At 42.8% G+C, this 27,669-nt stretch overlaps 1 protein-coding gene across 5 annotated transcripts in view; it reads left to right on the top strand.

Moving 5' to 3' along the window:
• The window catches only part of rasal2 (RAS protein activator like 2), a 411,464-nt gene that overhangs the window by 319,035 nt on the left and 64,760 nt on the right, over nucleotides 1–27,669 (top strand). For all 5 annotated transcript variants that reach the window (XM_041208224.1, XM_041208220.1, XM_041208219.1 and 2 more), the window contains exon 6: nucleotides 14,489–14,642. In XM_041208224.1, the coding sequence (XP_041064158.1) occupies nucleotides 14,489–14,642 (154 nt within the window). The remainder of the gene's footprint in view (nucleotides 1–14,488; nucleotides 14,643–27,669) is intronic.

Below are 27,669 nucleotides of genomic sequence, written 5' to 3'. Positions count from 1 at the left end.
TTCAGGTTGAACTTGGTTTGAGGGCAAGAAGAATGCCAGTGTGATCGATGGAAGGAGACAAGAGTGGGTAGAAGAAGAATCCTGATTGAATTGAGGGGAGGGAAGAAAGGAAATTGTATGAATTAAGGATAAATTATAGGGTATACCTGAGTATTACAAATTCAACATAACTACTTTTTTTCACTCATCATCAAGGGCCCTTCATAAGCCATCAGCTTTTGGGAACTGCTCTAGGCTTTTGGAAGCTTTTTAGGGGACTTGTGCCAGTTTTGTAGGTTGGCATGTGCGCTCTTTGCTCCATTCCTCTCCACAAGTAATACCAAGTACATATTCCAAGGTGCCTTATTTTTTTTCTGAATTATTGTTTGGCCAGATTAAGCATGTTGTTTTAATATTCATTACAGAGCTGGGCATTTAAAAGCAGTAATCAAACATTCATAACAGGATATTATCTTATTCCGGTGCCCACTGCTTTGAAGAAAAATATTGCCTGCAGAATAAGAGGCATGATGAGGTTGATTCACATTGGAGCATTTGTGCAACCTAATTGCAAACCTCCCCTCTTGCCCTCGCAAAGTCCCGTAGTTCGTTCCTATCATTCAAACCTTGAGTTGGTGATAAAGATTTCTAATTCTTTCAAGGCACCACATGCAATACTCTCCCTCATCCCCCCAAAAAATGAATGCGAGGCTGTGGGTTTTTTTTCTACCCCTGGTTATAACTAATATTGTGATAAGGCTATCTGGTAATAGGGCATCAGGTGACAGGAAGCAATACTATGCAAAAATACTGTGAAATGTATTTCTAAGCCAATTGTGGTCTTTTGTATAAGTTTAGGCTGTGAAGTAAATAAGGTTGCTATTACAGATTATCTGTTGTGAATTTATCATTTTGTCCTTAGTGGTTGATCTCTGTCACTTGAAGCTAGGCTTCGTTTAACTCCAGGTTAGCAGATGCAGCACTTGGCTGCAATGAAATTGTTGTGGAAAGCTGGTGTCTGGATTGAGCTCATAGTAAAACCTTGGTCTCTTGGACGCAGCAGCCAATCTTCCCTGCTGAAGAACCATGGAAATAATAGTGATTGAAGGAAAATAGGCTTCAAGGCATTTGAGGAAGACCGAGGCAAATCTCTGGCTGGTTCTGCGTGAGCAAATGCCCTTTCAGATGCAGTCTGCCTGAAGGAATTTTCACCATGTCGCCAGAATTTATTGTGATGCAAGGTCTAGTAACCTACTTAAATAAAAACAAAAAACCGCGGTTGCTGGAAATCCAAATCAAAAACAAAAATACCTGGAAAAACTCAGCAGGTCTGACAGCATCTGCGGAGAGGAATACAGTTAACATTTCGAGTCCGTATGGCTTACTTTCTGTTCTGTTGAAGAGTCATATGGACTCGAAACGTTAACTGTATTCCTGGTATCCTACTTACCCAGCACTCTGCAGTGCAGGTATTGTACGCATCCAGGATTCTGTGCACAGGCAACTGAGAGATCAGATCAGCTTTGGGTTTGCAAAATGTCAATTTCAAGATAATGGAGCGTTTTCCCAATATCTGAAAAGCCTGGATGTATATGTAATGAAAAGGGATTCTGTTTTGATTTGATTTGACACTGCATTTCCTTTTGCTTAGAAGATAGCCACAGGATATTAAAGTGAACACGTGGTCAAGAGTGCCTCACTGGTTAATGGAGAAGATAATCTGTCTTAGCAGTTGACATTCTTAGTGTGCTGGTCTTCTCTGTATGATCTGTGTAACATGCCTTTACTTATGCTTTCCAGTCAGGGTTTTTATAAATACAGGTTTGCTACTGAAGCGAAAGCTGTCACTGATATGAACTTTATTCTTCTTGCACAGTGAGTAGGTTTGCCAGACATCTGTACTGGTGGAAAGTGAATTGCTGCCATAGAATGTTCTGACGTGTGTATCCAGTGTCTTGAAGTGTCGCAAACTAGTCATAAAAGGTGCTCTTGACTTGCAATCTAGAGTGAAGTGATTAACATTTTTATTTTAGGAATTTTCAGTGATCTGCAGACAAGTGACCTATTTTAGGTTGTATAAACTTGGTTCTTGCTTAATAAAATACAATTAGATTTATTTCCAAACAGCAGAACTCAAAATGGATAATAGAAAGTCAATCTGCTGTTTCATGTTGCGGTGCCAAACACACCAGTGCCTGTCATTGTTGTTGATAGTCCCATGAAATGTATATTTCTGCTTGTTGGACTTGGGGGTTGCTGAATTGGATTTAACTGGTATTAAAAAAACAATTTAGATTCAATATCATTGTTTCTGTTGGGGTTCCACAGTAGAGCAGGACTATGCTGAGCAAGTATTGGAGTGCTTGCTTTAATAATCCTTTATTAAAAAGACCAGGGACCATGAATATATGTTGATTGCTGCCAGTTAACATCACAAGCAGGAAGCAATTCTTTAATCCATCATCGGAGGATTTAATCAGGATATAGTCCTGTAATTTGTTCAGTGAGTGACTCCAAGATAATGCTGCAGTAAGAAAAGAAATCGTACAGTTTCAAAGGACCACACTGCGTCTACGTAGAAAAATAGATATTTGTAATGTTTAGACCTTATTCATCTCATGGATTTCAGAACATCATTAACAACTATGCCAAACACAGCAAGGTTAATTTGGCTATCTCAACTCTGAAATGTGATTAAAAGCTTGAAATCACATTGAGGACCGATATTTATATAATGTAAATATTCAGTTTTTTTATGTACTTGGCTTGTTGATGTTCAGCCTGATAGCTGTCAGCCAATGAGGGCCATTTCTTTGACCACTCGAATTCATCCTCGCAGAATTAACTGTTGTGATGGAACCATTCTGTGTTTGTTGAGTGCTGCCCAGCAGTTGATCACTGATAATGAAACATAGTAAATGGTTATAAGAATATTATTTTTTAATTCGTGTGATGTGGCTGATACTTACTGTCCCTCACTAGTTGCCCTAAGGACATTAAGCGCCAACCATGTATGGGATGAGAGTCGTACCTCAATGTGAGCAGGTAGGGGTGGTGAGTTCTTTCCCAAAATGAATCAGTGAACCAGTCCACAAAATACAAGATATACTGAATTTAATTTTACAACTTGCTGTGGTGGGGTTTGAACTGTTAATTTCTGAGTTGCTAATTCAGGATCATAACCGTTACAGTCATAGGCCAGCTTGCATAAAATTTGACATCTCACTCAAGCTCAATAGGATGATAGGTGGGAGATTTTTTTTTTAAAAAAGGCATATTGGTTAAAGATGATTGAAGCTTGTTGGTGAGGCCAAAGCAGATGGAGCTTTTCTCTGCAACTGATCTGGGAGTGCTCGATGCTAGCATTTACCTTAAAAATGTGACTAGGTTAATAAATGTTTTGAGCATTTCTCATGATCTCCAGTCTGCATTACTTGCTGGGAGTTCATTCATTGGTGTTATCTTCTTCCCAAATCTTCATCTCTGTCTGTCCTGTGCTGCTGTTACACATTCAACATGAGTCAATTGCATCCACTTTATTATATCTGTCATCTATTTTCTCCTCTGCTTCCGTGTCCTATGTTTTCCATCGATCTTTTCTAACAATAATTGTCTTTGTCTGCAGTTTGCTCTAATGATGTGACCAAAACATTGTGTCTTTCTCTCTTTGGTGTTATGCATTGATTTCTTCTTCTCCAGCCATTTCCAGAGCTGTCGGCATGACATTAGTTGTCTCAATTTCTCTGCTCCTCTCATCCACTCCAACCTGTCTCTCTCTGAACTTGCTGCACTCCGTTCTCTCAGGTCCAACCCTGATATTGTCATCAAACCTGCTGACAAGGGTGGTGCTGTTGTTGTCTGGTGCACTGACCTCTACCTCGCAGAGGCTGAGAGTCAACTCGCAGACACTTCCTCCTACCTCCCCTGGACCATGGCCCCACCACTGAACATCAAGCCGTTGTTTCCAGGACTGTTACTGACCTCATCTCCTCTGGAGATCTTCCTTCCACAGCTTCCAACTTCATAGTCTCCCAACCTCGGATGACCAGCTTCTACCTCCTACCCAAGATCCACAGATAGGACTGTCCCGGCAGACCGATCATGTCAGCCTGTTCCTGCCCCACGGAACTCATTTCTCGCCATCTTGACTCCATTCTCTCTCCCCTTGTCCATTCCCTTCCCACCTACATCCGTGATTCCTCTGACACCCTACATCATATCAACAATTTCCAGTTCCCTGGCCCCAACCGCTTCCTCTTCACCATGGGCATCCAATCGCTCTACACCTCCATCCCCCACCAGGATGGTCTGATGGCTCTTCGCTTCTTCCTTGAACAGAGGCCCAAACAATCCCCATCCACCACTACTCTCCTCCGTCTGGCTGAACTTGTTCTCACACTGAACAATTTCTCCTTAAACTTCTCTCATTTCCTACAAATAAAAGGTGTGGCTATGAGTACCTGCATGGGCCCAGTTGTGCCTGTCTCCTAATGGGGTATGTGGAACATTCCTTGTTCCAGTCCTACTCCGTCCCCCTCCCACAACTCTTTCTCCGGTACATCGACGATTGCTTCGATGCTGCTTCATGCTCTCATCTGGACCTGGAAAAATTTATTAATTTGGCTTCCAATTTCCACCCCTCCATCATTTTCACATGGTCCATCTTTGACACTTCCCTCCCTTCCTTGACCTCTCTGTCTCAATTTCTGGTGATAGTCTGTCCACCAATATCCATTACAAGCCTACCGACTCCCACAGCTACCTCGATTACAGCTCCTCACACCCCGCTTCCTGTAAGGACTCCATCCCATTCTCTCAATTCCTTCGCCTCCGTCGCATCTGTTCTGATGATGCCACTTTCAAAAACAGTTCCTCTGACATGTCTTCCTTCTTCCTTAACTGAGGTTTTCCACCCACGGTGGTTGACAGGGCCCTCAACCATTTCCAGCCCATTTCCCGCGCATCCGCACTCATACCTTCCACCTTCCTCTCCTTCCCAGAACCATGATAGGGTCCCCCTTGTCCTCACTTATCACCCCACCAGCCGCCGCATTCAAAGGATCATCCTCTGCCATTTCTGCCAACTCCAGCATGATACCACCACCAAACACATCTTCCCTTCAACCCCCTGGCAGCATTCTGCAGGGATCGTTCCCTCCAGGACACCCTGGTCCACTCCTCCATCACCCCCTACACCTCAACCCCCTCCCACGGCACCTTCCCATGCAACCGCAGAAGGTGCAACACCTGCCCCTTTACTTCGCCTCCGCTCACCATCCAAGGGCCCAAACACTTCTGTCAAGTGAAGCAGCATTTCACTTGCACTTCCCTCAATTTAGTCTACTGCATTCGCTGCTCCCAATGCAGTTTCCTCTACATTGGAGAGACCAAACGCAGACTGGGTGACCGCTTGGCAGAACACCTGCGGTTTGTCTGCAAGCATGACCCAGACCTCCCTGTCGCTTGCCATTTCAACACTCTACCCTGCTCTCATGCCCTATGTCCATCCTTGGCCTGCTGCATTGTTCCAGTGAAGCTCAACGCAAACTGGAGGAATAGCACCTCATCTTCCGACTAGGCACTTTACAGCCTTCCGGACTGAATATCGAGTTCAACAATTTCAGATCGTGAACTCTCTCCTCCATCCCCACCCCCTTTCCGATCCCCTTTTTTTCCAATAATTTATATAGATTTTTCTTTTCCCACCTATTTCCATTATTTTTAAATGTATTTCCATCCATTGTTTTATCTCTACCTTTTAGCCTCTTTCGATCCCTTTCCCCCACCACACCCCCACTAGGGCTATCTATACCTTGCTTGTCCTGCTTTCTACCCTTAATTAGCACATTCTTTAGATAATATCACCACCTTCAACACCTCTGTCCTTTTGTCAATGACATCTTTTGGTTATCTCCACCAATCACTGGCCCTCTATCCAACTCTACCTGTCGTCGTCCCCGTCTCCCCCCCCCCACCCCCCCCACCCCAACCAGCTTATATTTCACCTCTTTTCTATTGTTCCTTAGTTCTGTTGAAGAGTCATACAGACTCAAAACGTTAACTGTGTTCCTCTCCGCAGATGCTGCCAGACTTGCTGAGTTTTTCCAGGTATTTTTATTTTTGTTCCAGCACTTCCTCGTTAGTCTTTCTGTCCGTGTAGTATATATGCAGAACATCCTGCTATATGAACTCACCTAGAATGCAGTTGGCCATGTCATGTAACATAGGACAAGATGTAGCGTTCTTTTCCTAAGACTCAGCTTCAGTTTCTTTGATGTTAACACCTCCTTTGTTCTGTAAAAGCTGGCCTCTGCCACCTCAATTATCCTTTGAACCTTACAATCGTATCACCCATTGTTTGTGATAATCTGTCTTTATAACTTGATGTGAGTGCACATGTTGAGACATAAGAGAAGGATTGGGTTGGGTTTACTAGTGATTCATGATGAAGTTGAAAAACATGACCCTGCACACAGTCAAGGTTCGTAATGCAGAATGGCCTTTTGAAATGAGGTACCAAAAGGCAGGTTAGCAGTGTAACTGCTTCCCTTTTTAGTGTATGGGGCAGAAACAGGGCAAGAGGAACAGAAAAAGGGAGAAAAGTTCAACAGAAAGTTTTAGAATGAAACAAGAGTTTGATCTTCTCGTGGGTTATCCTTGCAGTTAATTCACCTTCCTTGTGGAATTGAATAAGTTGTGTTGATCCCAACAGTCTGAAATATGTGGTCTGTGGAGGGAGTAGGTTGAATGTTTTTATCTCATTCCCAACCATTAGAATTCTGAGCAAGTAAAAAAAAAAGATTTTGCATTTCCATTATGTAAGATGGCTGGGGTTAAGAGATTGTACATAGGAGGAGGTGGGGACAGCAATCATTGGTTGCCTGCAGGGCCATCCAGATGGTTGATGCTTTTAAATGCAGCAAAAACTCCTATAGTACCCTCACTATTGATTGTTGATTTGAGCTTTACAATCCTGTGTGTCGAAAACTTGTTTCAGCTTAAGCATCGGTGATTTACTTCCAGTGAGACTCGAAGGTGGGGCTGTGATGAATGTCATGTTTTCACACCTACTCATAGAATTGACGCCATGATCATTGGGCAGTCAGCCACTTTTGTAAAACAGACAATTTAGCTTAACTTAAAATTTTGGGTTCCTTAGCACTGCCTCCAGTGCCAGTGCGTGAAGGCACAGTGGAACATTGATCTGTACACAACAGCATGGTCCCAGATTTGATTCCTGGTCTTTGCCAGGTTAGCTCCCTCCCTAATAGCATTGTGGGTGTCCTACGCCACAGGGGCTGCAGCGGTTCAAGAAGGCAGCTCACCATCATCTTCTCGAGGGCAATTAGGGAAGGACAATAAATGCTGGCCTAGCCAGCGACACCTACATCCCCTAAATGAATAAAAAAAGGGTCTCCATCAGGCAGCAATTGGCTGTTGTATGAACATAATAAATAGGAGCAAGAGAAGGTTATTCGAACCCTCAAGCCTGCTCCCCTTTATCAACTCTGCTTGTTATATCCTCAAGGAACTCTGGCAAAATTTGTCAAACATGATTTCCCTTTCACAAAACCATTTTGACTCTGTTTGATTGCATTAAGTTTTTCCAAATGTCCTGCTATTTCTTCCTTAATAATGGACTCTAACATTTTCCCAATGACAGATGTTAGGCTGACTGGCCTGTCGTTTCCTGCTTTTTATGCCCCTCCCTCTTGAACAGGGGCATCACATTAGCGGTTTTCTAATCCGCTGGGACCCTCCCAGAATCCAGTGAGGTCTGGAATATTTCGACCTATGTCTCCACTATCTCTGCAGCCACTTCTTCTAAAACCCTTGGATGCAGGCCATCAGGTCCTGATGAATTATCTGCCTTTAGTCCCATTACTTTGCCAAATACTTTGTCCCTCATGTTAGAGACTGTTACAAGATCTTTCCTCCCATTAGCTCCTTGCTTATTTGATATCTTTGGGATGTTTATAGTGTCCTCCACCGTGAAGACCAATGCAAAATATTGGTTTAAATTATCTGCCATTTCTCTGTTCCCCATTATCAATTCTCCAGTCCCATCCCCCAAGAGTCCCACACTTACTTTAGCCACTCTCTTTTTATATCCCCATCGAAGCTCTTGCTGTTTGTTTTTATGTTTCTTGTCAATTTACTTTCATAATCAATTTTCTCCCTCTTTATTAGCTTTTTAATCATCTGCTGCTGGTTTCTCAAAAAATTCCCAATCCTCTGACCTACCACTAGTTTTGGCCTTAGTTTTTGATTGGACCTTTGTTAACCACGGGTGGTTTATCCTTCTCGAGTCCAATAACTGGCTCAATATTTATTAAGGGGAAATTCAGTTGTGAAAACCTGCCTAGGTACAAGTTGGTTGTATTTTACTTTGTTGATGAGCAACAGTGGTATGCCTAAGGCACTCACCTGAGGCTCAGGGGAGGTTAAACATTGCCTTGTGCAAAACAAATTCCATGCTTTGACCAAGTCACTTTTTGTTAAATTAAAAAGTACTTTTCATCCTATCAAAATTAGGTTATGTGGAGCTTTCCATTTCTGATGTGTTTTTTTTACCACTTGGGCATAATTCAAGTTGTACTGTTCTTCAAGGCTTGGAGTTTGATTTTGAATGCTTTAGGGGTTAGGGAAACATTGTGGCTCACATGACATTGTGAGAATTTATCTTAAATGTCCTTTGAGACATGGCTTATTTTGGATTTGGGGCTGAACTTTGAAGTGAGGCAAAACATTCCTTTAATTCTGAGGTGCTGCTCTGATTTTTCTCCCCCTCCCCCCAGACACTCACCTGCTCTCCCTGTTTGCTTTCTTTCTCACAATGTGCAGCAGGACCAAGGGGGAAAAATTGAATGATTTCAAACAAACATATTTCCCTTTAATGTGCTAATTTATTTTATGGTACTAAACTGTTTATGCCTACTTTTAATATCCCCAAAAAAGACTATAAACAGCACATTATCTCACGTGTCGTAACATAATAAAATCATGTTCTCTAAATATCAAGGAGGTAACAATGAAAGCCACATCCCAACCTGAGACTGCTCAGAATAGATACCTGCATGCAGCCATTAATACACTGATCTGTCATCCTATGTTGTCCCAATTAGCATCTATTTTGTTCAATCTGATATCTTCCTGCAGTTTCCATCACTCAGCTTCCTGGTCTATTGCAGTTAATTAAAACTGTTTGCTTACCTGTGCAGCCGACTCATCCTTATGTAATGCCAATCATATTTTAATGAGAGATAAAACAGCTTAAAGATTTTTTTAAATCTTTTTTTCTCCAAATGGATGAAAGATAAATTATGAAGGTCCCTTGTCTTTGGCTTTGTGCAGTTACCAAGCTGATTTCTGGCCAGTAAATATCTTCTGTTGTGCTCCTGACCATCCATCATTCTATATTTAATCCTTGTCACTACAGTTTGACTTGGCCGGAATCCAGATGAAAGCATCTGTATGAGAGCATTTTACGCAGTGGGCTGCTGCACTCGAGCTCACTGCTCAGCTGGAGTGTGCTCGGAGATGCTGAAGATGTCATGTGATGGACAGTCCTTCTCGAGGTGAAATTACTATTGTTCTTCTTGAGGGTCACATTGATTTCTACTGCTGAGATCATTGTGTTGTTCAACGAGTGCTGCAGTAAAGAAGCAGCATGCAAGTGACTCTGCTGCTCAAGGCCCCTGCTGCCTTCAGACACTAATCTTCTCATAGGTGTATTGCCATAACAACAGCCCCAGGTGGGACAAAGCAATTGTGCGTAAGGCCCATGTTTATGTTGTTTAAGAGCTGGTGATAAAGCGTTAGATTTGTTTGCTCCTTTGAACAACTCGCTTTCCCTCTATTGTGTATGTTGTTAAAATATGAAAAAGCGAATCAGTGCATAATGTGCCTGGAAGTGAAGAGAATCATTCTAATCCCATTATATGCCTGGAAGAAATGGGAGTGGTTTGTTTGACCTGTTCTAACTGTGTGATTGCAAGGAGATCAAGAAACTGGCCTTTTAAATCAATGATGGGTAAAATTTGAAGAGAATAATTTTCCTCGACAAGGGACTGATGCCAGGTGAAAATAATTGCCCTGTTTAGCCATGTAATTGAGACAAGGGGAAGTGAAGTATCCTGTCCTCAAGTGATCGTAACATGGTGGATGGCTAGCCCTGCTTGTTTGGGAGAAAAATCAATATGTTCTAGGCCTGCTACTAAAATGAAGAGAATTGCCTCATTTATCTTGTGTGAGAAAGAAGAATAATTGAAATTGACCTGATACCGAACATGCAGTTGAGAGGAAGTTTGCCATTCACGTGTTGGATATTCAGTTGGCCAAGTTGGAGGCTGCTCCAAGGTGGTGATTTATTTTCTGTTGTATGTGAAATGGAGTTTCTTGAGTGGCAACCCTGCATTGTGCAAACCAGCAAAGCGACTGTTTGACAGACAAGGTTTTGAGAGACAGAACTATCTGTCGCATATCTATCTGTTAAGGTCTGAAGATTTGTGCAATACCGGAGACCTGTAAAAAGACTGAAGAACAGCACCCTGCTTTCAGTGTGTGATTTGAAAATTGTGGCAAGAATTTGGTCTTACTGTTGGTGTTGGGCAAAGGAGGAAGGTGGAATCACCTTTTCTCCTAATCTGTGGTGCGCATCATGATCTGGGGATGTTCTGTCAAATGGCTACGTAGCTGCCTAATGTAAGTATAGTGTCATATCAATTTGCTAAGTTGCTTCTGAGCTAAATATCAAAGTTTTGAAAATACTGAATGGATGTAATGTCATTGCTGTTCTGACATGGACTATGCAGCTTTTAAAGAAAAAAATCCCAAAGCCTGCTTTCTTTGTCCCCTTGTGTCCATCCTGGTCACGTTTCTTATTACATGAAGGTGTGTGGGCCTGTGTCCTCTTATCATGCTTTCAGCTATGGCATTTAAATTCATTTCAAGATGACATGCATGAGAATGACATGGGTCAATTTTCACTTTTGTTGCATTGGTTTTCTTCTAATCACCACTCTCTCAGACCCACTTGATCACAAGAACACTTCCCCTTTTCACTTTGTGGGTGTGGAAAAGCGATGGAGGTTCACATGTACAACTGTGGCTTCCTCACTTTTAGAAACATGTAAAGATCAAAACTGATTACTTCAATCACAAACATGCACACCCGCATGCATCATATCTATTACATATGTAGGCTAACTACATGATGATAACAAATTACTGGCATTGAGACAATTTGGAAGTAACTACTAGATATACTTTATCTTTGCACATAGCATATCGCACTTGTCAAGTTAGGTTATGTTTGTTGTGCTGTATCTCCTTATCCCACATCCTTTCTCTCTGATTCTCCTTCCCCCCTGCCAGATATCCTTCATGTGGCTTCGAGGAAATGGGGACTAGATGCCTGGCTGCTTGGCTGGCTGCAGGGAACTGCACAAGAGTGCCACTTTGAAGCAATAGTGCTGAGATGAGGAGCTCAGTAGATTCCTGCACCTCATACTTCTTCTTATGCTTACACTACTTGTGGTAAAATATAAGTAACAATTTACTCCAATTTAAACTAATTAAATCTAAACAATTTCTTGTGCCTCTGCCCCCACTTCTGGATTGGCCGACTTGTTGCTTAAAATCTGTGGGGCATGTTTTTTCATCGATTTAATATATTTGATAAAGACATTATTATTTGGAATTGCGATTCTTGTTTTTTTTTTAATTTATGAGCAGAGTCATTGTTTTTCTCCCTGCATGCCAAGATTCTTCGAATCCCTGGCTTTTTTCTCAAAGAATTTAAATTGTAAACATATACCTTGAGATATTGCGCACAGGCGTTAATGTTCTATCAGTGTTGCGGGTTTAAAGATTTAATGAATGGGACTGCAGGATATTTCACAGAGCACAGTGAAATGGGGAGGTTTTCCAGTGAACGAGAAAGCAATCAAATTCCTTGAGCATTGTAGATAGAAGTGAATTCTGTCCACACAGCATAGATTGCTCTCCTCTTTGAAAGGCTTTGTAAGCTATGCCTTATTGCTTGTTGTGCTGTCCTTTGCCATATGCAATGAAGGTTTTACATAATAAAAATAACACCGAAGCAGAACAACAGTTTTCAATACTGTCTCCCTGAGGCAGTTCTATTTTTGGAATCCACAGAGAAGCACATTGCATGAGCAATTTGTTATTGCTTTTTCATGGTCTCTGTATTTGAGGGAAATTTCTAAGTGCTGGGTGTTATGTGGAGTGCTGCTGTATATCCATAATGTGTGACAGGCTACTTGAACAGCATTGTGGAATGGCTTTGCAGCAACTGACATTGTGCACACACTGCTATTCCGTGTCCTGTTTTGCATACGTGCTGCGATGTTAAGTTTCCCAACTGCAAAGAATTGCCTGTGGCACTTGTGAAATCTCACTTGTCCAAGCTTTGGATGTATTTGCAAATCTGTTTTCAGCATCTGTTCCAATAGGGCATTAGTGGTTCAAGGCTAAGGGTTGGACTCTTGACGTTTTTACTTTTTTACATTGGAGCAGACCTTGGAGCTGGGCAGGGAATGAATATTGTCACAAAGCCTAGTGCCTTGACTTAATTTTAATTATTTTATTTTAAGAGTCTGTGGAGGTGAAGAATGGATATATTAGCTGCTGGACATAATCTGGTAGGAAGCAGACTTGATTTCTCTCAGTCTGCTGATTTCCTGATCTCAGTCATGTCACTGTAGGGAGTTGCCAAGCAGGCACTTCTGCTCTCAGTGTGAAAAATAATCAAAGAAAGAGTGGCCTTTGCCTCTCAGGCCCTTTTATGGCAGCTCACTCTGAGCTCCATCAACAGTGGTCTGAGAAGTACACAGCAAACCAGCCATGGTGACTGCAGAGTGTGAGTAGTTAAGTGGGGACAGGATGTAACATGTAAGTTATTTATTTTAAGGGCCATCTGCTGGGGGAAAAAGTTGTGTGTGTCAAGCAATAATTTAATTCTGTAATGACCCCATGTTAAACTTTCATCAGTAGTATATTTATAAGTACCTGCTTGAATAAGTTTGCTATTCCACTTGACAATTTTGTGATTGCCTACTACAGATACTTATCCATTCATAAGAATGCTAAATGATTTCTCCGATAAGTTATGGTTCTGAACCATCGTGATCAGAGCAGCCCTAGGTTTTACCTCTCTGCTCTGCTGAGTTGATTTGAGGCATGAATGATTTGGCCATTGTTCCTGCTGCTCATTGCAATCTAGTCAAAATTTTCTGTAAAACATGTGTGGATGAATGTTGCATGACGTCAGGTTTGGGTTGGCTGTGACTTTCCTGCCTCTGTCCTGTAGTTGAATAAGTTGCCATCATTACTGTCAAGGCTGATGACCAGTGGGATGAGGCACTGAAGGGGTGCTGATGTCAAGTTCAGGTTGTGCCTTTGGAGAAAGAAAACTGGACAGGAGGAAAGATGGCTGCTTTTATGCTCTTATTTTATAAAGCCCCTGCCATATAACCTGCACTTTTGAAATAATTTACTGGGGGTACTAGTAAGCATTTCTCTGAACAGATGAGCAAATGTGGTTGAATGAGGATGAGGTGCCATTGACATCCTTGACTGACGGACACTGAAGTTCATACTCCCCTGAACAAATTCCTGTTCTCTCTCTGCTGCTTAATTCTTGCCTAAACTGTGATTAATTGTCTGCATAAAAATGACTACACTACAAATTGGTCCTGACATGCCTGAGGACTGGCAAGACGATATATAAATTCAAGTTGTCTCTCAAATCCTTTGTAGGCAAGGCTGGTGAACATCCTGAACTCTAGTCATAACTAAAACAAGAGGAAGGAAAAAAACTTTCAGCCATGAATTCAATGACCCTGTCTCCATTGCTTTCAGTCTTAAAAGGGAAATTTCTTATTCTTAAACTGTATCCCCTGGCTCTGGTCTCCCCCACAAGAGGAAACATCCTCCTGGTATCCAACTTATCAAGTCCCCTCAGGTTCTTATATTTTTCAATAAGATCACCTCTCATTCTTCTAAATTCCGGTGGTATAGGCCCAAGCTGTTCAGCCTTTCTTCATAAGAAAAGCTCTTCATCCCAAGAATGAGTTGAGTGTACCTTTTCTGAACTGTTCCTGAAGCAATTATGTCATGTTTTGAATAAAGAGACCAAAACTGTACACAATACTCCAGATGTGGCCTCACCAAGGCCCTAGTTCCACTTGCCATCCTTGCAAATCTCATCTGGTTGTTTATGGAGTAGCATTGGGTAAGATTCAAGTGCAGCTTTGCTCTTCACCATTGATGAGAAATGGATAAAGAGAGAAAAGCTGCAAAGGGCCTGTGCATTGAAGAGCCCTGTATGCATTCACTTGCAGTGCAAACACAAGTGTCATTCATAATTCTGTTTATACTGATTGTAATTGTCTTCTGTATTGTACAAAAATAGTTTAGTACCTTAACTTGGTTTTTATGTACTTAGTGAAGCATTTTGTCATAATTTATTTTTTGTTGTTTGCAGGTCCCGTGCTTTACCAAAATTGAAAGAATCTCGTTCCCATGAGTCATTGTTGAGTCCTGGAAGTGCGGTTGAGGCTTTGGAATTAAGCATGGAGCAGGATGTCTTTGTTAAGCCTTTGCACAGTAGCATCCTAGGGCAGGACTTCTGCTTTGAGGTACTGTTTTATCATTAACTGGACTCATTATCATAATAGAGAGAGTGATTTTTTTTATGGGGCTGTCCTAACGTTTCAGAATTGAGGTGTGTGTGCAGCAGAGATCTATTCAGGTCATAGGTATATAATGCAGTAGTAACAGACAGCATTGCCACAGATGATCCATATTTCCCATAGTAGTTTCATTTATTTTGTAATCCACGAGTGGTCACTAAGCATCCTGTAAAAGTCAAATATGATGTTGTAAATCACATTAGGCCTTACAGGATAAGATCATTGAGACGCACTGTTCAGACAGGATGATACAATGGATCTACTTATGTAAGTTGTAGTATAATGTACCATTGATGATGGAGTATAAAGTGGAGGTTAGGGTCTTTTCCACAGGGAAGAGTAGCAAATTAGATGGGGAGTTATTCTTCTGCTCTTACCTGCCTTTTCGTGGCTACTTTCCGAGATGCGCTGAGAGAGGCCATGCGTGGATCTTACACATAGCCACAGAATGTTTAGGGAGGGGAGATCAGAGGAAGGCTTATATTTCTGATAAAGGATACTCTTACAATGTAACATATAGCTGATAGATGTTGGGTGGAACCTAGGATTGATTGGGAGTTTGCACTAGTATCATAACAGTAAAGGTTGTTTCATAGCAATTCAAAATTTTGATTCAAATAAAGATGCATAAGGACTGTAGAACATGATGCTGAAATATGCTCTCAACAAACACTCTGCTCTTTATGTATTGCTCTTATTCTTCTGTTCCTTGTTTTCCATCTCTGAATCAAACCTGGTCAGTGAGCTGATATCTTATGATAACTATTCTTCCCCACATTCTCTTATCACTGGCTTCACCTTGACAAATATCGGTGGCATAGGGCAGGATTTTTCAGTCGATGTATGCGGGCGAGCCTATAGAATGATGCACGATGATGTTGGGCGTGTGTCCTGATGTCATCACACTGTCTTGCGATGTTTCATTCAGCGGGCGTGTACTGGAGTTGGCTGCGCGCCCGCCAATATTTAAACAGCCTATTAAGGCCATTAAGGAAGTAATTAATGTAATTGTTACATAATTGTTAACGCTGCCCGTCCAACTTAAAGGTGGGCGGGCAGGCAAAAAGGCCAAGTGGCCTCCACGTTTTTTAGGAAACCTCATCCACAAGCGGGATGAGGTTTCCTAAAGCTTTTATCAATTAAATAATTTTTCTGAAATATCAAAACATGTCCCATCTCATGTGACAGTCACATGAGATGGGACATGCGTAATTAAATTTTTAATCCATTTATTTAATAATTTCAAAAGCACTTCAATCTCCGAGGCAGTTCTGTGCCTCGGAGATTGAAGCGCTCTTTCACGCGCATGCATGAAATAGCGCTGGCCCCAACTCTCCCTCCTCCCTCCGCCACACAGGTAGCGCTGAGCTCTACTGCTCGCATCTTACTCTGGGTGGACCTTAATTGGCCCGCCTGCGTAAAAGGGCGGCGCGGAGCCCATCACGGGTGGTGCTTGGCTCCACGACTGAGCCCGCCTGCCGTCTGAAAAATTCAGGTCATACTCTGTGAATAGGAATTCATCTTGTACCCCACTGTGGTGCACACCATTTAAGTCCATTTTTGGGTTACATGTTAGATACTAACTTGGAAGTGTATTTAACCTATGCAGTTAAATTTAAGGAAGTTGATGATCCCCCCTCCCCCTTACCACACAGAACTACTGTCAGATGCAATCATCTTGCTTGTTTTTTGAAAAGTAATACACTGTAACCTCTCCTGTCCCGAAAGCTTGGGAGGATGTACCTTTCCTGAATCCAAATGTATCTAACTATTTATGCAGTGAGCAACCAGCAGCCAGCCAAACAAAAGGTTTTCTTGAGTTGAATAAAGAGCAAATTCATTTATCACAAACTGGAGAAAAAATAAATAAAAACGCAACGTCTCTCACACACACAGGTATCAGAAATAAAGGAAACTAGAGTCCAGTAAAGAAAAGTTAAAAGAATGTGTGGTTAAGAGTCCTTTGATTTTCCTTGAAGTGTAGATTTTAAATATTGTAGCCGATTTTTCTTGGATGTGGTCAGGTGTGAAAGATATTGCAATTATCACAAGACCTCGGTTCACTGGTCAACTTCTGATAGTTGCTTTGCTGAAAACTTTCTTGACACTCCCTATTTCACTTACAACCTTCTTCAGTGGCCGCAGACTGGCCTGTTATACTTCACCCATTGTGTATTTCCAAGGGGTCTGTGGGAGCCATTGTTTCAATATCCAGCACATTGTATTTTAATGTCTCTTCCTGAGACAGTGATGAGTTTCAGTGGATCTTTGTATAAAGGAAGTGTCCCTCATTTCTAAGCCACTGAGGGTGTCTTGTTTGGTTTTATACCTTCACTTTGGAAGTTCGCCTTGCATTTTTAGGTAGTTTGTTCTGTCTTATTTCAAATTGCAAAATTTCCAGTCAGTTGAAAATTGACAAATTATTTTTTCAAAATTAAAGGGGCATAGTCTTGTAACAATTATAGGCTGACGTTAGAATGCCTAACCAGAAGGGTGTAAATTGGAAAACACCATAAATACAAATATATACCTGAAATATAAAACAGTGATAAAACATTATAAGGCAGTACTTATCCTAATAATGCATCTTCTATTTTTTCACGCTGCTTCTTGATGTCATAAACTGTTGAGATACCCACACCATATCCTCCGCACACACTTTTGAAGAAGTCTTACAGTTACTCTAAGATTTCAACCTTTTCTAATGTTTAAGCCTAACGTTCTTATGTTTTGTTACACTTTTTCTTAGATGCTATGGTGAGAGTTTAAGAAAAACAAACCATACCCTGGGAATGCTTGGGTCTGCTCAAAAGCACTGCTGTAAAAGGGAAGGAAGTGTAGAGAGTGGGATAGGAAGAGAGAGACACACAAAGAAAGGCAGCAAGAGTGGAAATGGAGAAATAGACTGATAGAGACACCCAACAGAGATATTGGGAAATAGACAGAAAGAAAGAAAGATTGAGAAGTATACTGATAGCAAAAGACAGAGACAATGCACAGGGAGAGATCAAGTGGCTTTGTAACCTCATGCTGAGTTTTCCTGTGCTACACAGCCATCATGTCAGATGAGCTGTTACTTCCTGACTTATTGCAGCACCCGAACAGCCGAGTGGCAAGTCAATGAGTTTACTCAAAAAAAAACTGCTGGACAACTGGCGTTTCTAAACTTTGGATCTCCAGACTGGAGAGGATTATAGTGTAATTAATTTGTCAGTTTTATCATCTGTTTTTACTTCAAGTCAAAACAGCCGGTCATTTCAAGAGTACGATTTCATGCCTTTTTTTGCCATCATCAGGAATATTTGAAGTTTTGAAATTCTGTTCAATTGACCATGCGTTGGTGCTTCACCTGGCTGAATTGTGCATGGAAGGACACAAGTTTGTGTTGGTTGTTACTGATGTGGATTCACTATTTTCAGGAAGGAGAAGGAAGATGCCTGAACGAAGGACAGACATTCCCCACAGGAGAGTGGAAATCTTATACTCTATCTTCAATTTAAGATTGGAATTTTCAGATGGAATTATCTATACTGAGGATACCTAAATTAGAGGCCTTTTTAGATGCAACCTCCTTAAGTGTGGCTGAGTTACCTGCATAGCCTTCTCAAGAAGAAAATTAGTGCAAATTGTATAGGCTAAATATCGAGAATTTTATTTATCTTACTTTGCCGTATGCCTTGCCTTCCTTGGAGAAGAAAGTCTAGAGCAGCTGATAGACAGAAGCCGCCTGAACAGTTAGCAGGAAATTGAGTTCCTTTGGAGCAAATTAAATTTAATAAAAAGGATTCGGATCTTCGATTTTGTAAATAATCTCCACCTGAGATATTCAATTAAATATTCTTCACAAAGCTATTTTATATGGAGCAAATCTCTGCTTTTTCTTTCAGTTTCAAATATGTACATTTATTAATTGTTTTATGGGATGTGGGTTTCGCTGGCTAGGTCAGCATTTGTTGTCTATCCTAATTGCCCTTGAGAAGATCATGGTGTGCCGCCGTCTTGAACAGCTGTTGTCCATGTGATGTAGGTACACCAACTGTGCTGTAAGGAAGGGAGTTTCAGAATTTTGACCCAGTAACATTGAAGGAATAGCAATGTAGTTCCAAGCCAACATGGTATGTGGATTGAGGGGAGCTTGAAGGTGGTGTATTGCCCTTGTTGTTGTAGGTGGTAGAGATAAAGGGTTTGGAAGGAGCTGCTGAAGGAGACTTGACAAGTTGCAGCAGTACATCATGTATATGGTACACTCTGTCACTGCGTTGGTGGAGGGTGTGAGTATTTAAAGTGGTGGATGGGGTGCCAATCAAGTGGCTGCTTTGTCCTGGATGATGTCGAGCTTCTTGAGTGTTGTTGGAGCTGCACTCATCCAGGCAAGTGGAGAGTATTCCATCACATTGTAGATGGTGGGTGGGCTTTGGGAGAGTCACCTGGTTTGTTACTCGCTGTAGAATTCCAAGCCTCTGACGTTCTATATTTATATGGCTGGCCTAGTTAAGATTCTGGTCAATGGTAACCCCCAGGATGTTGATAGTGCGGAATTCAGCGATGGTAATGCCATTGAATGTCTTGGGGAGATGGTTAGATTCTCTCTTGTTGGTGATAGTCATTGCCTGGGAATTCTGTGGCGTGAATGTTATTTGCCAATTATCAGCCCAAGCCTGAATGTTGCCCAGGTCTTGCTGCATCTGGACAAAGACTGCTTTAGTATCTGACGAGTTGTGAATGGTACTGAACATTGTGCGATCATCAGTGAAGATCCCCACTTCTGACCTTATGAAGGTAATTGATGAAGCAGCTGAAGATGGTAGGGCCTAGCCCTGAGGAACTCCTGAGGCAATGCCTGGGATTGAGATGATTGACCTCCAACAGCCACATTTTCCTTTGTGCTAGGTATGACTCCAGTCAGTGGGGAATTTTCTCCCAGTTGTAAGTCAGCCGCATTCAGTAAAATGCTACCTTGATGTCAAGGGCAGTCACTCTCACCTCTTGAGTTCAACTCTTTTGACCATGTTTGGAGCAATGCTGTATTGAGGTCAGGAGCTGAGTGGCCTTGGCAGAAACCAAACTGAGCATCAATGAGCAGATTATTGCTGTGTAAATGCTGCTTGATAACACTGTCAACGATGCCTTCCATCACTTTGCTAGTGATCGAGAGTAGACTAATAGAGCAATAATTGGCCGGGTTGGATTTGTCCTGCTTTTTATGGACAGGACATACCAGAGCAATTTTCCACATTGCCAGGTAGATGCCAGTGTTGTACTGTACTGGAACAACTTGGCTAAGGGTGCAGCTAGTTCTGGGGCGCAAGTCTTTAGTAGTATCTTCAACCATTTTCCCCTTGCCATTTGTTTACTACCCCCAACCCCCATATGTCACTATAACCATGCACTGTTGCAGTGAGCTATCAGGGTGTTCAGGCATCTGATCTGCTCCCAAGGTTTATTAGTATGAATAAGGTTTATTAGCAGTAGCAGCATTTAGTAATAGTAGGAGGGCTGTTACCTAATAAGTAGAGGAAAACAGGGCTGCTCCAACCTCTAGAATACACATCCTGTGCTATGTGGGAACTCCAGAATGCTTCTCATGTACTGAATAATCATATGTACAGGAAGTGTTGTCAGTTGCACAACTTGAGCTTCAGCTTTCGGAGCTTGAGCAGCAGTTGGCATTACTGCGGCTCATCAGTGAGTTTGAGAACTTCATGGATAGAACATTTATATATGTGGTTGCCCAGCAGCTTAAGAATATGCAGGGAGAGAGGGAATGGGTGACCAGTCAGGAAGAAATAGGCAGGTAGTGCAGGAGACCCCTGAGTGTAACTCAGTCTCCAACCAGTATTCAGTTCTGAATACTGATGAAAATGATGGCTTATCTACAGGAGTGCAGTCAGAGTCAAGTCCATGGCACCACAGTTGCCCCAACTAAACAGGGTAGACACAAAGAATGCTGGAAGGACAATAATGATAGGAGATTCAATAATTTGGGGAATCGACATGCATTTCTGTGGCTGCAGACATGAATCCAGGATTGTGTGTTGCCTCCCTTGTGCCAGGGTCAAGGATATCACTGAACTGCTGCAGAAACCCTGAGGGGAGAGGTGAACAGCCAGTAGTTGTGGTCTACACTGGTACCAAAGACATAGGCAGAAAATGGAATGTGGTCCTGCTGTCAGAATTTTGTAAACTAAATAGGAAATGAGCAAACAGGACCTCAAAAGTGGTAATCTGCAGATTACAAGTGAGTATAGATGTGGGAGGATAAAGCAGATAATGACGTGGCTGGAACAATGGTGCAGGAGGGAGGGCTTTAGATTCCTGGGGAATTGGGATCAACTCTGGGGGACTTAAGACAGGCCAGATAGGTTGCAGCTAAACAGAGCCGGAAGTGATCTCCTTGCAAGATGATTTGTAGTGCTACTGAGGAGCGTTTAAACTAATTTGGCAGGGTTGTATGGTCAGGAGGTAATATCAAAGAGGAATATCAATATGCAAAGAATACTGGGAAAGACATAGCACTAGAGTAGGAAATAGTAAATTATTAGGTGGATTCAGATTAAGGGAGAAAGAAATAAAGTCTAATTATATTACTGTGCATGTATGCGAATGTGGTACAAAAGAGTTACAGACGTGGATTGCCATGTGGAAACATGATGTTGTGGCTATAGTAGAGACTTGGCTGAAAGAAGGGCAGGACTGGGTATACAAGGTGTTCAGGAAAGATAGAAAAACAGAAGGTAGCAGTATTGATTAAGAAGAACATTGCGGTGCTGGAGGAAGAGGGTACCCCAGAGGGGTCAAGGACAGAATCTATTTGGTGAGAGCTCAGGAACAAAACGGTGCAATTACATTGCTTGATTTATTCTATAGGCCATCAACTAGTGGAACAATGTAGAGGAACATTTTTGTAAGGAAACTACAGAGAGATTACAGTCAAGTTATAATGGGGGATTTCAATTTTCCCAATATATTGGATAGTAGCGACGTAAAGAGCAGAGAGGGGAAAGAGTTCCTAGAGTGTGCAGGAAAATTTTCTACAGAAGTATGCTTCTAGCCCAATGAGAAAGACTGCTAGACCTGTTTCTTGGGAATGAGGTGCGCCAGGTGAATCAAGTGTCAGTAAGAACATTTAGTTAATGGTGATCGTTATATCATAAGGTTTAGGTTGGCTGTGGAAAAGGACAAGGAACAGCCCAGAGTAAGCATAATTAACTTGGAGAAAGTCAAACTTCAGTGGGATGAGAATTTATCTGGAGAATTGCCCTGCAGAAAAGTCATACGGACTCGAAGCGTTGGCTTTGTTTGTCTCTCCACAGATGCTGTCAGACCTGCTGAGTTTTTCCAGTATTTTCTGTTTTTGTTTCAGTGGGATGAGAGTTGATCTGGACCAGTTTAATTGGAATCAAAGGTTGGCAGGCAAAATGATAAATGAACAATGGGTTGCCTTTACAGAAGAGAGTGTTCTGGCACAGTCAAGGTATTTTCCCGAAAAGGGGAAAGTTAGGGCAAACAAGCCTAGAGTTCCCTGGATGAAAAAAAGAGATATAGATTAAGATGAAGAAGAAAAAGTGTGCTTATGGCAGCTGTCAGGTAGATAATACAACCAAGACCCAGACTGAAGATAGAAGGGTCAGAATGCAAGTGAAAAAGCAAATAAGAGAAGCAAAAAGAGTATAAAAAGGGACTGGTCGCTAATAAAGAAGAGAATCCCAAAACCTTCTATAGGCGTATAGATAGTAAAACGGTGGTAAAAGGATTTATCACATTTAGGACCACAAAGGAGATTGATGCATGGAGGCAGGGGGCATAGCTGAGTATTAAATAAATACTTTGCATCTGTCTTTACCAGATGTGCAGGTCATGGTGAATGAGGAGGTAATCCAGTCACTTGAAGGGTTTAAAATTGATGAGGTATTGGATGGGCTGTCTATAATTAACGTTGATAAGGCACCAGGACAGAATGAGATTTTATAAATTCATTTACCAGATATGGGCGTCACTGGCTCGGCCAGCATTTATTGCCCATCCCTCATTGCCCTTGAGAAGGTGGTGCTGAGCTGCCTTGTTGAACTGCTGCATTGCTTGTGTTGTAGGAACACCCATAGTGCTATTAGGGAAGGACTTCCAGGATTTTGACCCAAAAATTCAAAGATACTGGGAGAAGTGAGCTGGAAATTTAGGAGGCAACTGGCCATAACTTTTCCAGTCTTCCTTAGACTCAGGGGTGATGCCAGCGGACTAGAGAATTGGAAATGATACACCCTTGTTCAAAAAAGGGTGTAAGGATAAACCCAGCAATTACAAGCTGGTCAGTTTAACTTTGATGATAGGGAAGCTTATGGAAACAATAACTTGAGACAAAATTCATAGTCACTTGGGAAAATTGTGGAAATCCAGCATGGATTTCTTAAGGGAAAATTGTGTTTAACAACAGATGAGGGTAATGCTGTTCATGTGGTATACATGGACTTCTAAAAGGCATTTTATAAAGTATCACACAACAGACTTTTGAGTAAAGTTATAGCTCATGGAATAAAAGGGACAGCAGTAACATGGATACAAGATTAGTTGAGTGACAGGAAACAAAGAGTACTGGTTAATGGATGTCTTTTGGACTGGAGGGAGGTTTGTAGTGGAATTCCCAGAGGTCGGTGTTAGGACCCTTGCTCTTGCTGATATATATATATTTGTATATATATATATATATATATACATATGACCTAGAGCTTGGTGTAGAGGGCACAGTGTCAAAATTGGTGAATGATATAAAACTTGGAAGCATTGTGAACTGTGAGGAGGACTGTGTGGAACTTCAAAAGGACATAGGTTGGTAGAATGGGCAGACAAGTGGCAGAACAAATTCAATGCAGAGAAGTGTGAAATAATTAATTTTGGTAGGAAGAATGAATAGAGACGATGTAAAATAAAGGGCATAATTCTAAATGGGGTGCAGGATCAAAGACACCTTGGTCTATATGTGCATAAGTCATTGGAGGTAGCAAGACAGGTTGAGAGAGCAGTTAATAAAGCATGCAGCATCCTCACCTTGAGTAATAGGGGTATAGAGTGCAAAAGCAAGGAAATGTTCTTCCAAATAAAAGGTGTGGCTATGGGCATGGGTCCCAGTTATTGCCTGTCTCTTTATGGGATATGTGGAACATCCCTTGTTCCAGTCCTACTCAGGCTTCTCCCACAACTCTTTTATTCGGTATATCGATGACTGACTGTTTCGGTGCCGTTTCATGCTCTCGTCTAGATTTGGAAAAATTGATCAACTTTGCTTCCAATTTCCACCCCTCTGTCACCTTCACATGGTCCATCTCCGACACTTCCCTTCCCTTCCTTGACCTCTCTATCTCCATTTCTGGTGATAAACTGTCCACCAATATTCATTACAAGCCCACCGACTGCCACAGCTACCTCGACTACAGCACCTCACACCCTGCTTCCTGTAAGAACTCCATCCCACTCTATCAGTTCCTTCACCTCCTTCGCATCTGGTCCAACGATGCCGCTTTCCAAAACGGCGCTTCTAACATGTCTTCCTTCTTCCTTCACCAATGTTTCCCCCCACTGTAGTTGACAGGGCCCTCAACCGTGTCTGACCCATCTCCCACACCTCTGCTCTCACACCTTCTCTTTCCTCCCAGAACCATGATAGGGTCCCCCTTGTCCTCACTTGCCACCCCACCGGCCTCCACATTCGAAGGATCATCCTCTGCCATTTCACCAACTCCAGCATGATGCCACCACCAAACACATCTTCCCCTCACCAGACCCCCCCCCCCCGTCAGCGTTCCGTACAGACCATTCCCTCCGGGACACCCTGGTCCACTCCTCCATCACCCCCAGCAGCCCCATCCCCTTCATGTGCAATTGCAGAAGGTGTAAAACCTGCCCCTTTATCTCCTCCCTCCTCACCATCCAAGGCCCCAAACACTCCTTTCAGGTGAAGCAAACTTCACTTGCACTTGCTTCAATTCGGTCTACTGCATTTGTTGCTCCCAATGTGGTCTCCTGCAGACTGGGGGACCGCTTTGCGGAACACCTCCGTTCTGTGTGCAAGCATGACCCAGGCCTTCCTGTTGCTTGGCATTTCAACATACCATCCTGCTCTCATGCCAACCTTTTCATCCTTGGCCTGCTGCAATGTTCCAGTGAAGCCCAACAATGAGGGACAGCACCTCATCTTCCGATTAGGCACTTTACAGCCTTCCGGGCTTAACATTGAGTTCAACAACTTCAGACACTGAACTCTTTCCTCTATCCTCACCCTTTTTTAATCCCCTTTTTTCTACACTAATTTTAATTTTTTTATCCACTTATTTTTATTCATTTATCCATGGCTTTATCTTCTTTTTTATCCCCCCCCTTCTATCCCATTTTATGTCCTTTTTTCTTATCGCCACCCCCTCCCCCTACTCTATCCCCAAAAGGGCCATCTGCTACTTGTTCATGTTGTCTGTTTCAGAGTGCTGGCCCTTGTTCTACTATTATTAGGTTCTGCTTTCTTACATTTGCCACTAACTGCACCTTTTTTTTAAGCCCTCACCATTATCATTAACAGTCCCATTGTCCTTTAGTTCATGACATCATTGTCAATCTCCCAAAACAAAAACAGAATTACCTGGAAAAACTCAGCAGGTCTGGCAGCATCGGCGGAGAAAAAAAGAGTTGACGTTTCGAGTCCTCATGACCCTTCAACAGAACTTGAGTTTGAGTCCAAGAAAGAGTTGAAATATGAGCTGGTTTAAGGTGTGTGGGGGGGGGGGAGGCGGAGAGAGAGAGAGAGAGAGAGAAGTGGAGGGTGTTGGTGTGGTTGTAGGGACAAACAAGCAGTGATAGAAGCAGATCATCAAAAGATGTCACCAACAACAGAACAAAAGAACACATAGGTGTTAAAGTTGGTGATATTATCTAAACGAATGTGCTAATTAAGAATGGATGGTAGGGCACTCAAGGTATAGCTCTAGTCGGGGTGGGGAGAGCATAAAAGATTTTAAAATATTTAAAAATAGTGGAAATAGGTGGGAAAAGAAAAATCTATATAATTTATTGGAAAAAAAACAAAAGGAAGGGGGAAGCAGAAAGGGGGTGGGGATGGGGGAGGGAGCTCAAGACCTAAAGTTGTTGAATTCAATATTCAGTCCGGAAGGCTGTAAAGTGCCTAGTCGGAAGATGAAGTGTTGTTCCTGCAGTTTGCATTGGGCTTCACTGGAACAATGCAGCAAACCAAGGACAGACATGTGGGCAAGAGAGCAGGGTGGAGTGTTAAAATGGCAAGCGACAGGGAGGTTTGGGTCATTCTTGCGGACAGACCGCAGGTGTTCTGCAAAGCGGTTGCCCAGTTTACGTTTGGTCTCTCCAATGTAGAGGAGATCACATTGGGAGCAACAAATGCAGTAGACTAAGTTGGGGGAAATGCAAGTGAAATGCTGCTTCACTTGAAAGGAGTGTTTGGGCCCTTGGACGGTGAGGAGAGAGGAAGTGAAGGGGCAGGTGTTGCATCTTTTGCGTGGGCATGGAGTGGTTCCATAGGAGGGGGTTGAGGAGTAGGGGGTGATGGAGGAGTGGACCAGGGTGTCCCGGAGGGAGCGATCCCTACGGAATGCCGATAGGGGGGGTGAAGGGAAGATGTGTTTGGTGGTGGCATCGTGCTGGAGTTGGCGGAAATGGCGGAGAATGATCCTTTGAATGCGGAGGCTGGTGGGGTGATAAGTGAGGACAAGGGGGACCCTATCATGTTTCTGGGAGGGAGGAGAAGGCGTGAGGGCGGATGCGCGGGAGATGGGCCAGACACGGTTGAGGGCCCTGTCAACGACCGTGGGTGGAAAACCTCGGTTAAGGAAGAAGGAGGACATGTCAGAGGAACTGTTTTTGAAGGTAGTATCATCGGAACAGATGCGACGGAGGCGAAGGAACTGAGAGAATGGGATGGAGTCCTTACAGGAAGCGGGGTATGAGGAGCTGTAGTCGAGGTAGCTGTGGGAGTCGGTGGGTTTGTAATGGATATTGGTGGACAGTCTATCACCAGAGATTGAGACAGAGACGTCAAGGAAGGGAAGGGAAGTGTCAGAGATGGACCACGTGAAAATGATGGAGGGGTGGAGATTGGAAGCAAAGTTAATAAATTTTTCCAAGTCCCGACGAGAGCATGAAGCGGCACCGAAGTAATCATCGATGTACTGGAGAAAGAGTTGTGGAAGGGGGCCGGAGTAGGACTGGAACAAGGAATGTTCCACATACCCCATAAAGAGACAGGCATAGCTGGGGCCCATGCGGGTACCCATAGCCACACCTTTTATTTGGAGGAAGTGAGAGGAGTTGAAGGAGAAATTGTTCAGCGTGAGAACAAGTTCAGCCAGATGGAGGAGAGTAGTGGTGGATGGGGATTGTTTGGGCCTCTGTTCAAGGAAGAAGCTAAGGGCCCTCAGACCATCCTGTGGGGGATGGAGGTCCAGAGGGATTGGACGTCCATGGTGAAGAGGAAGCGGTTGGGGAACTGGAAATTGTTGATGTGACGTAAGGTGTCAGAGGAATCACGGATGTAGGTGGGAAGGGACTGGACAAGGGGAGAGAGAAGGGAGTCAAGATAACAAGAAATGAGTTCTGTGGGGCAGGAGCAAGCTGAGACGATCGGTCTACCGGGGCAGTTCTGTTTGTGGATTTTGGATAGGAGATAGAAGCGGGCCGTCCGAGTTTGGGCGACTATCAGGTTGGAAGCTGTGGGAGGAAGATCCCCAGAGTAGATGAGGTCAGTGACAGTCCTGGAAACAGCCCTCTGGTGATAGACTGTCCACCAATATCCATTACAAACTCACCGACTCCCACAACTACCACGACTACAGCTCCTCACACCCCGCTTCCTGTAAGGACTCCATCCCATTCTCTCAGTTCCTTTGCCTCCGTCGCATCTGTTCCGATGATACTACCTTCAAAAACAGTTCCTCTGACATGTCCTCCTTCTTCCTTAACC

The sequence above is a fragment of the Carcharodon carcharias genome, chromosome 16 (genome assembly GCF_017639515.1).
Source record: "Carcharodon carcharias isolate sCarCar2 chromosome 16, sCarCar2.pri, whole genome shotgun sequence".
NCBI classification, from domain to species: domain Eukaryota; kingdom Metazoa; phylum Chordata; class Chondrichthyes; order Lamniformes; family Lamnidae; genus Carcharodon; species Carcharodon carcharias.
The sequence above is the reverse complement of the archived record's forward strand: the minus strand, read 5'-3'. Positions and strand labels throughout refer to the sequence as shown.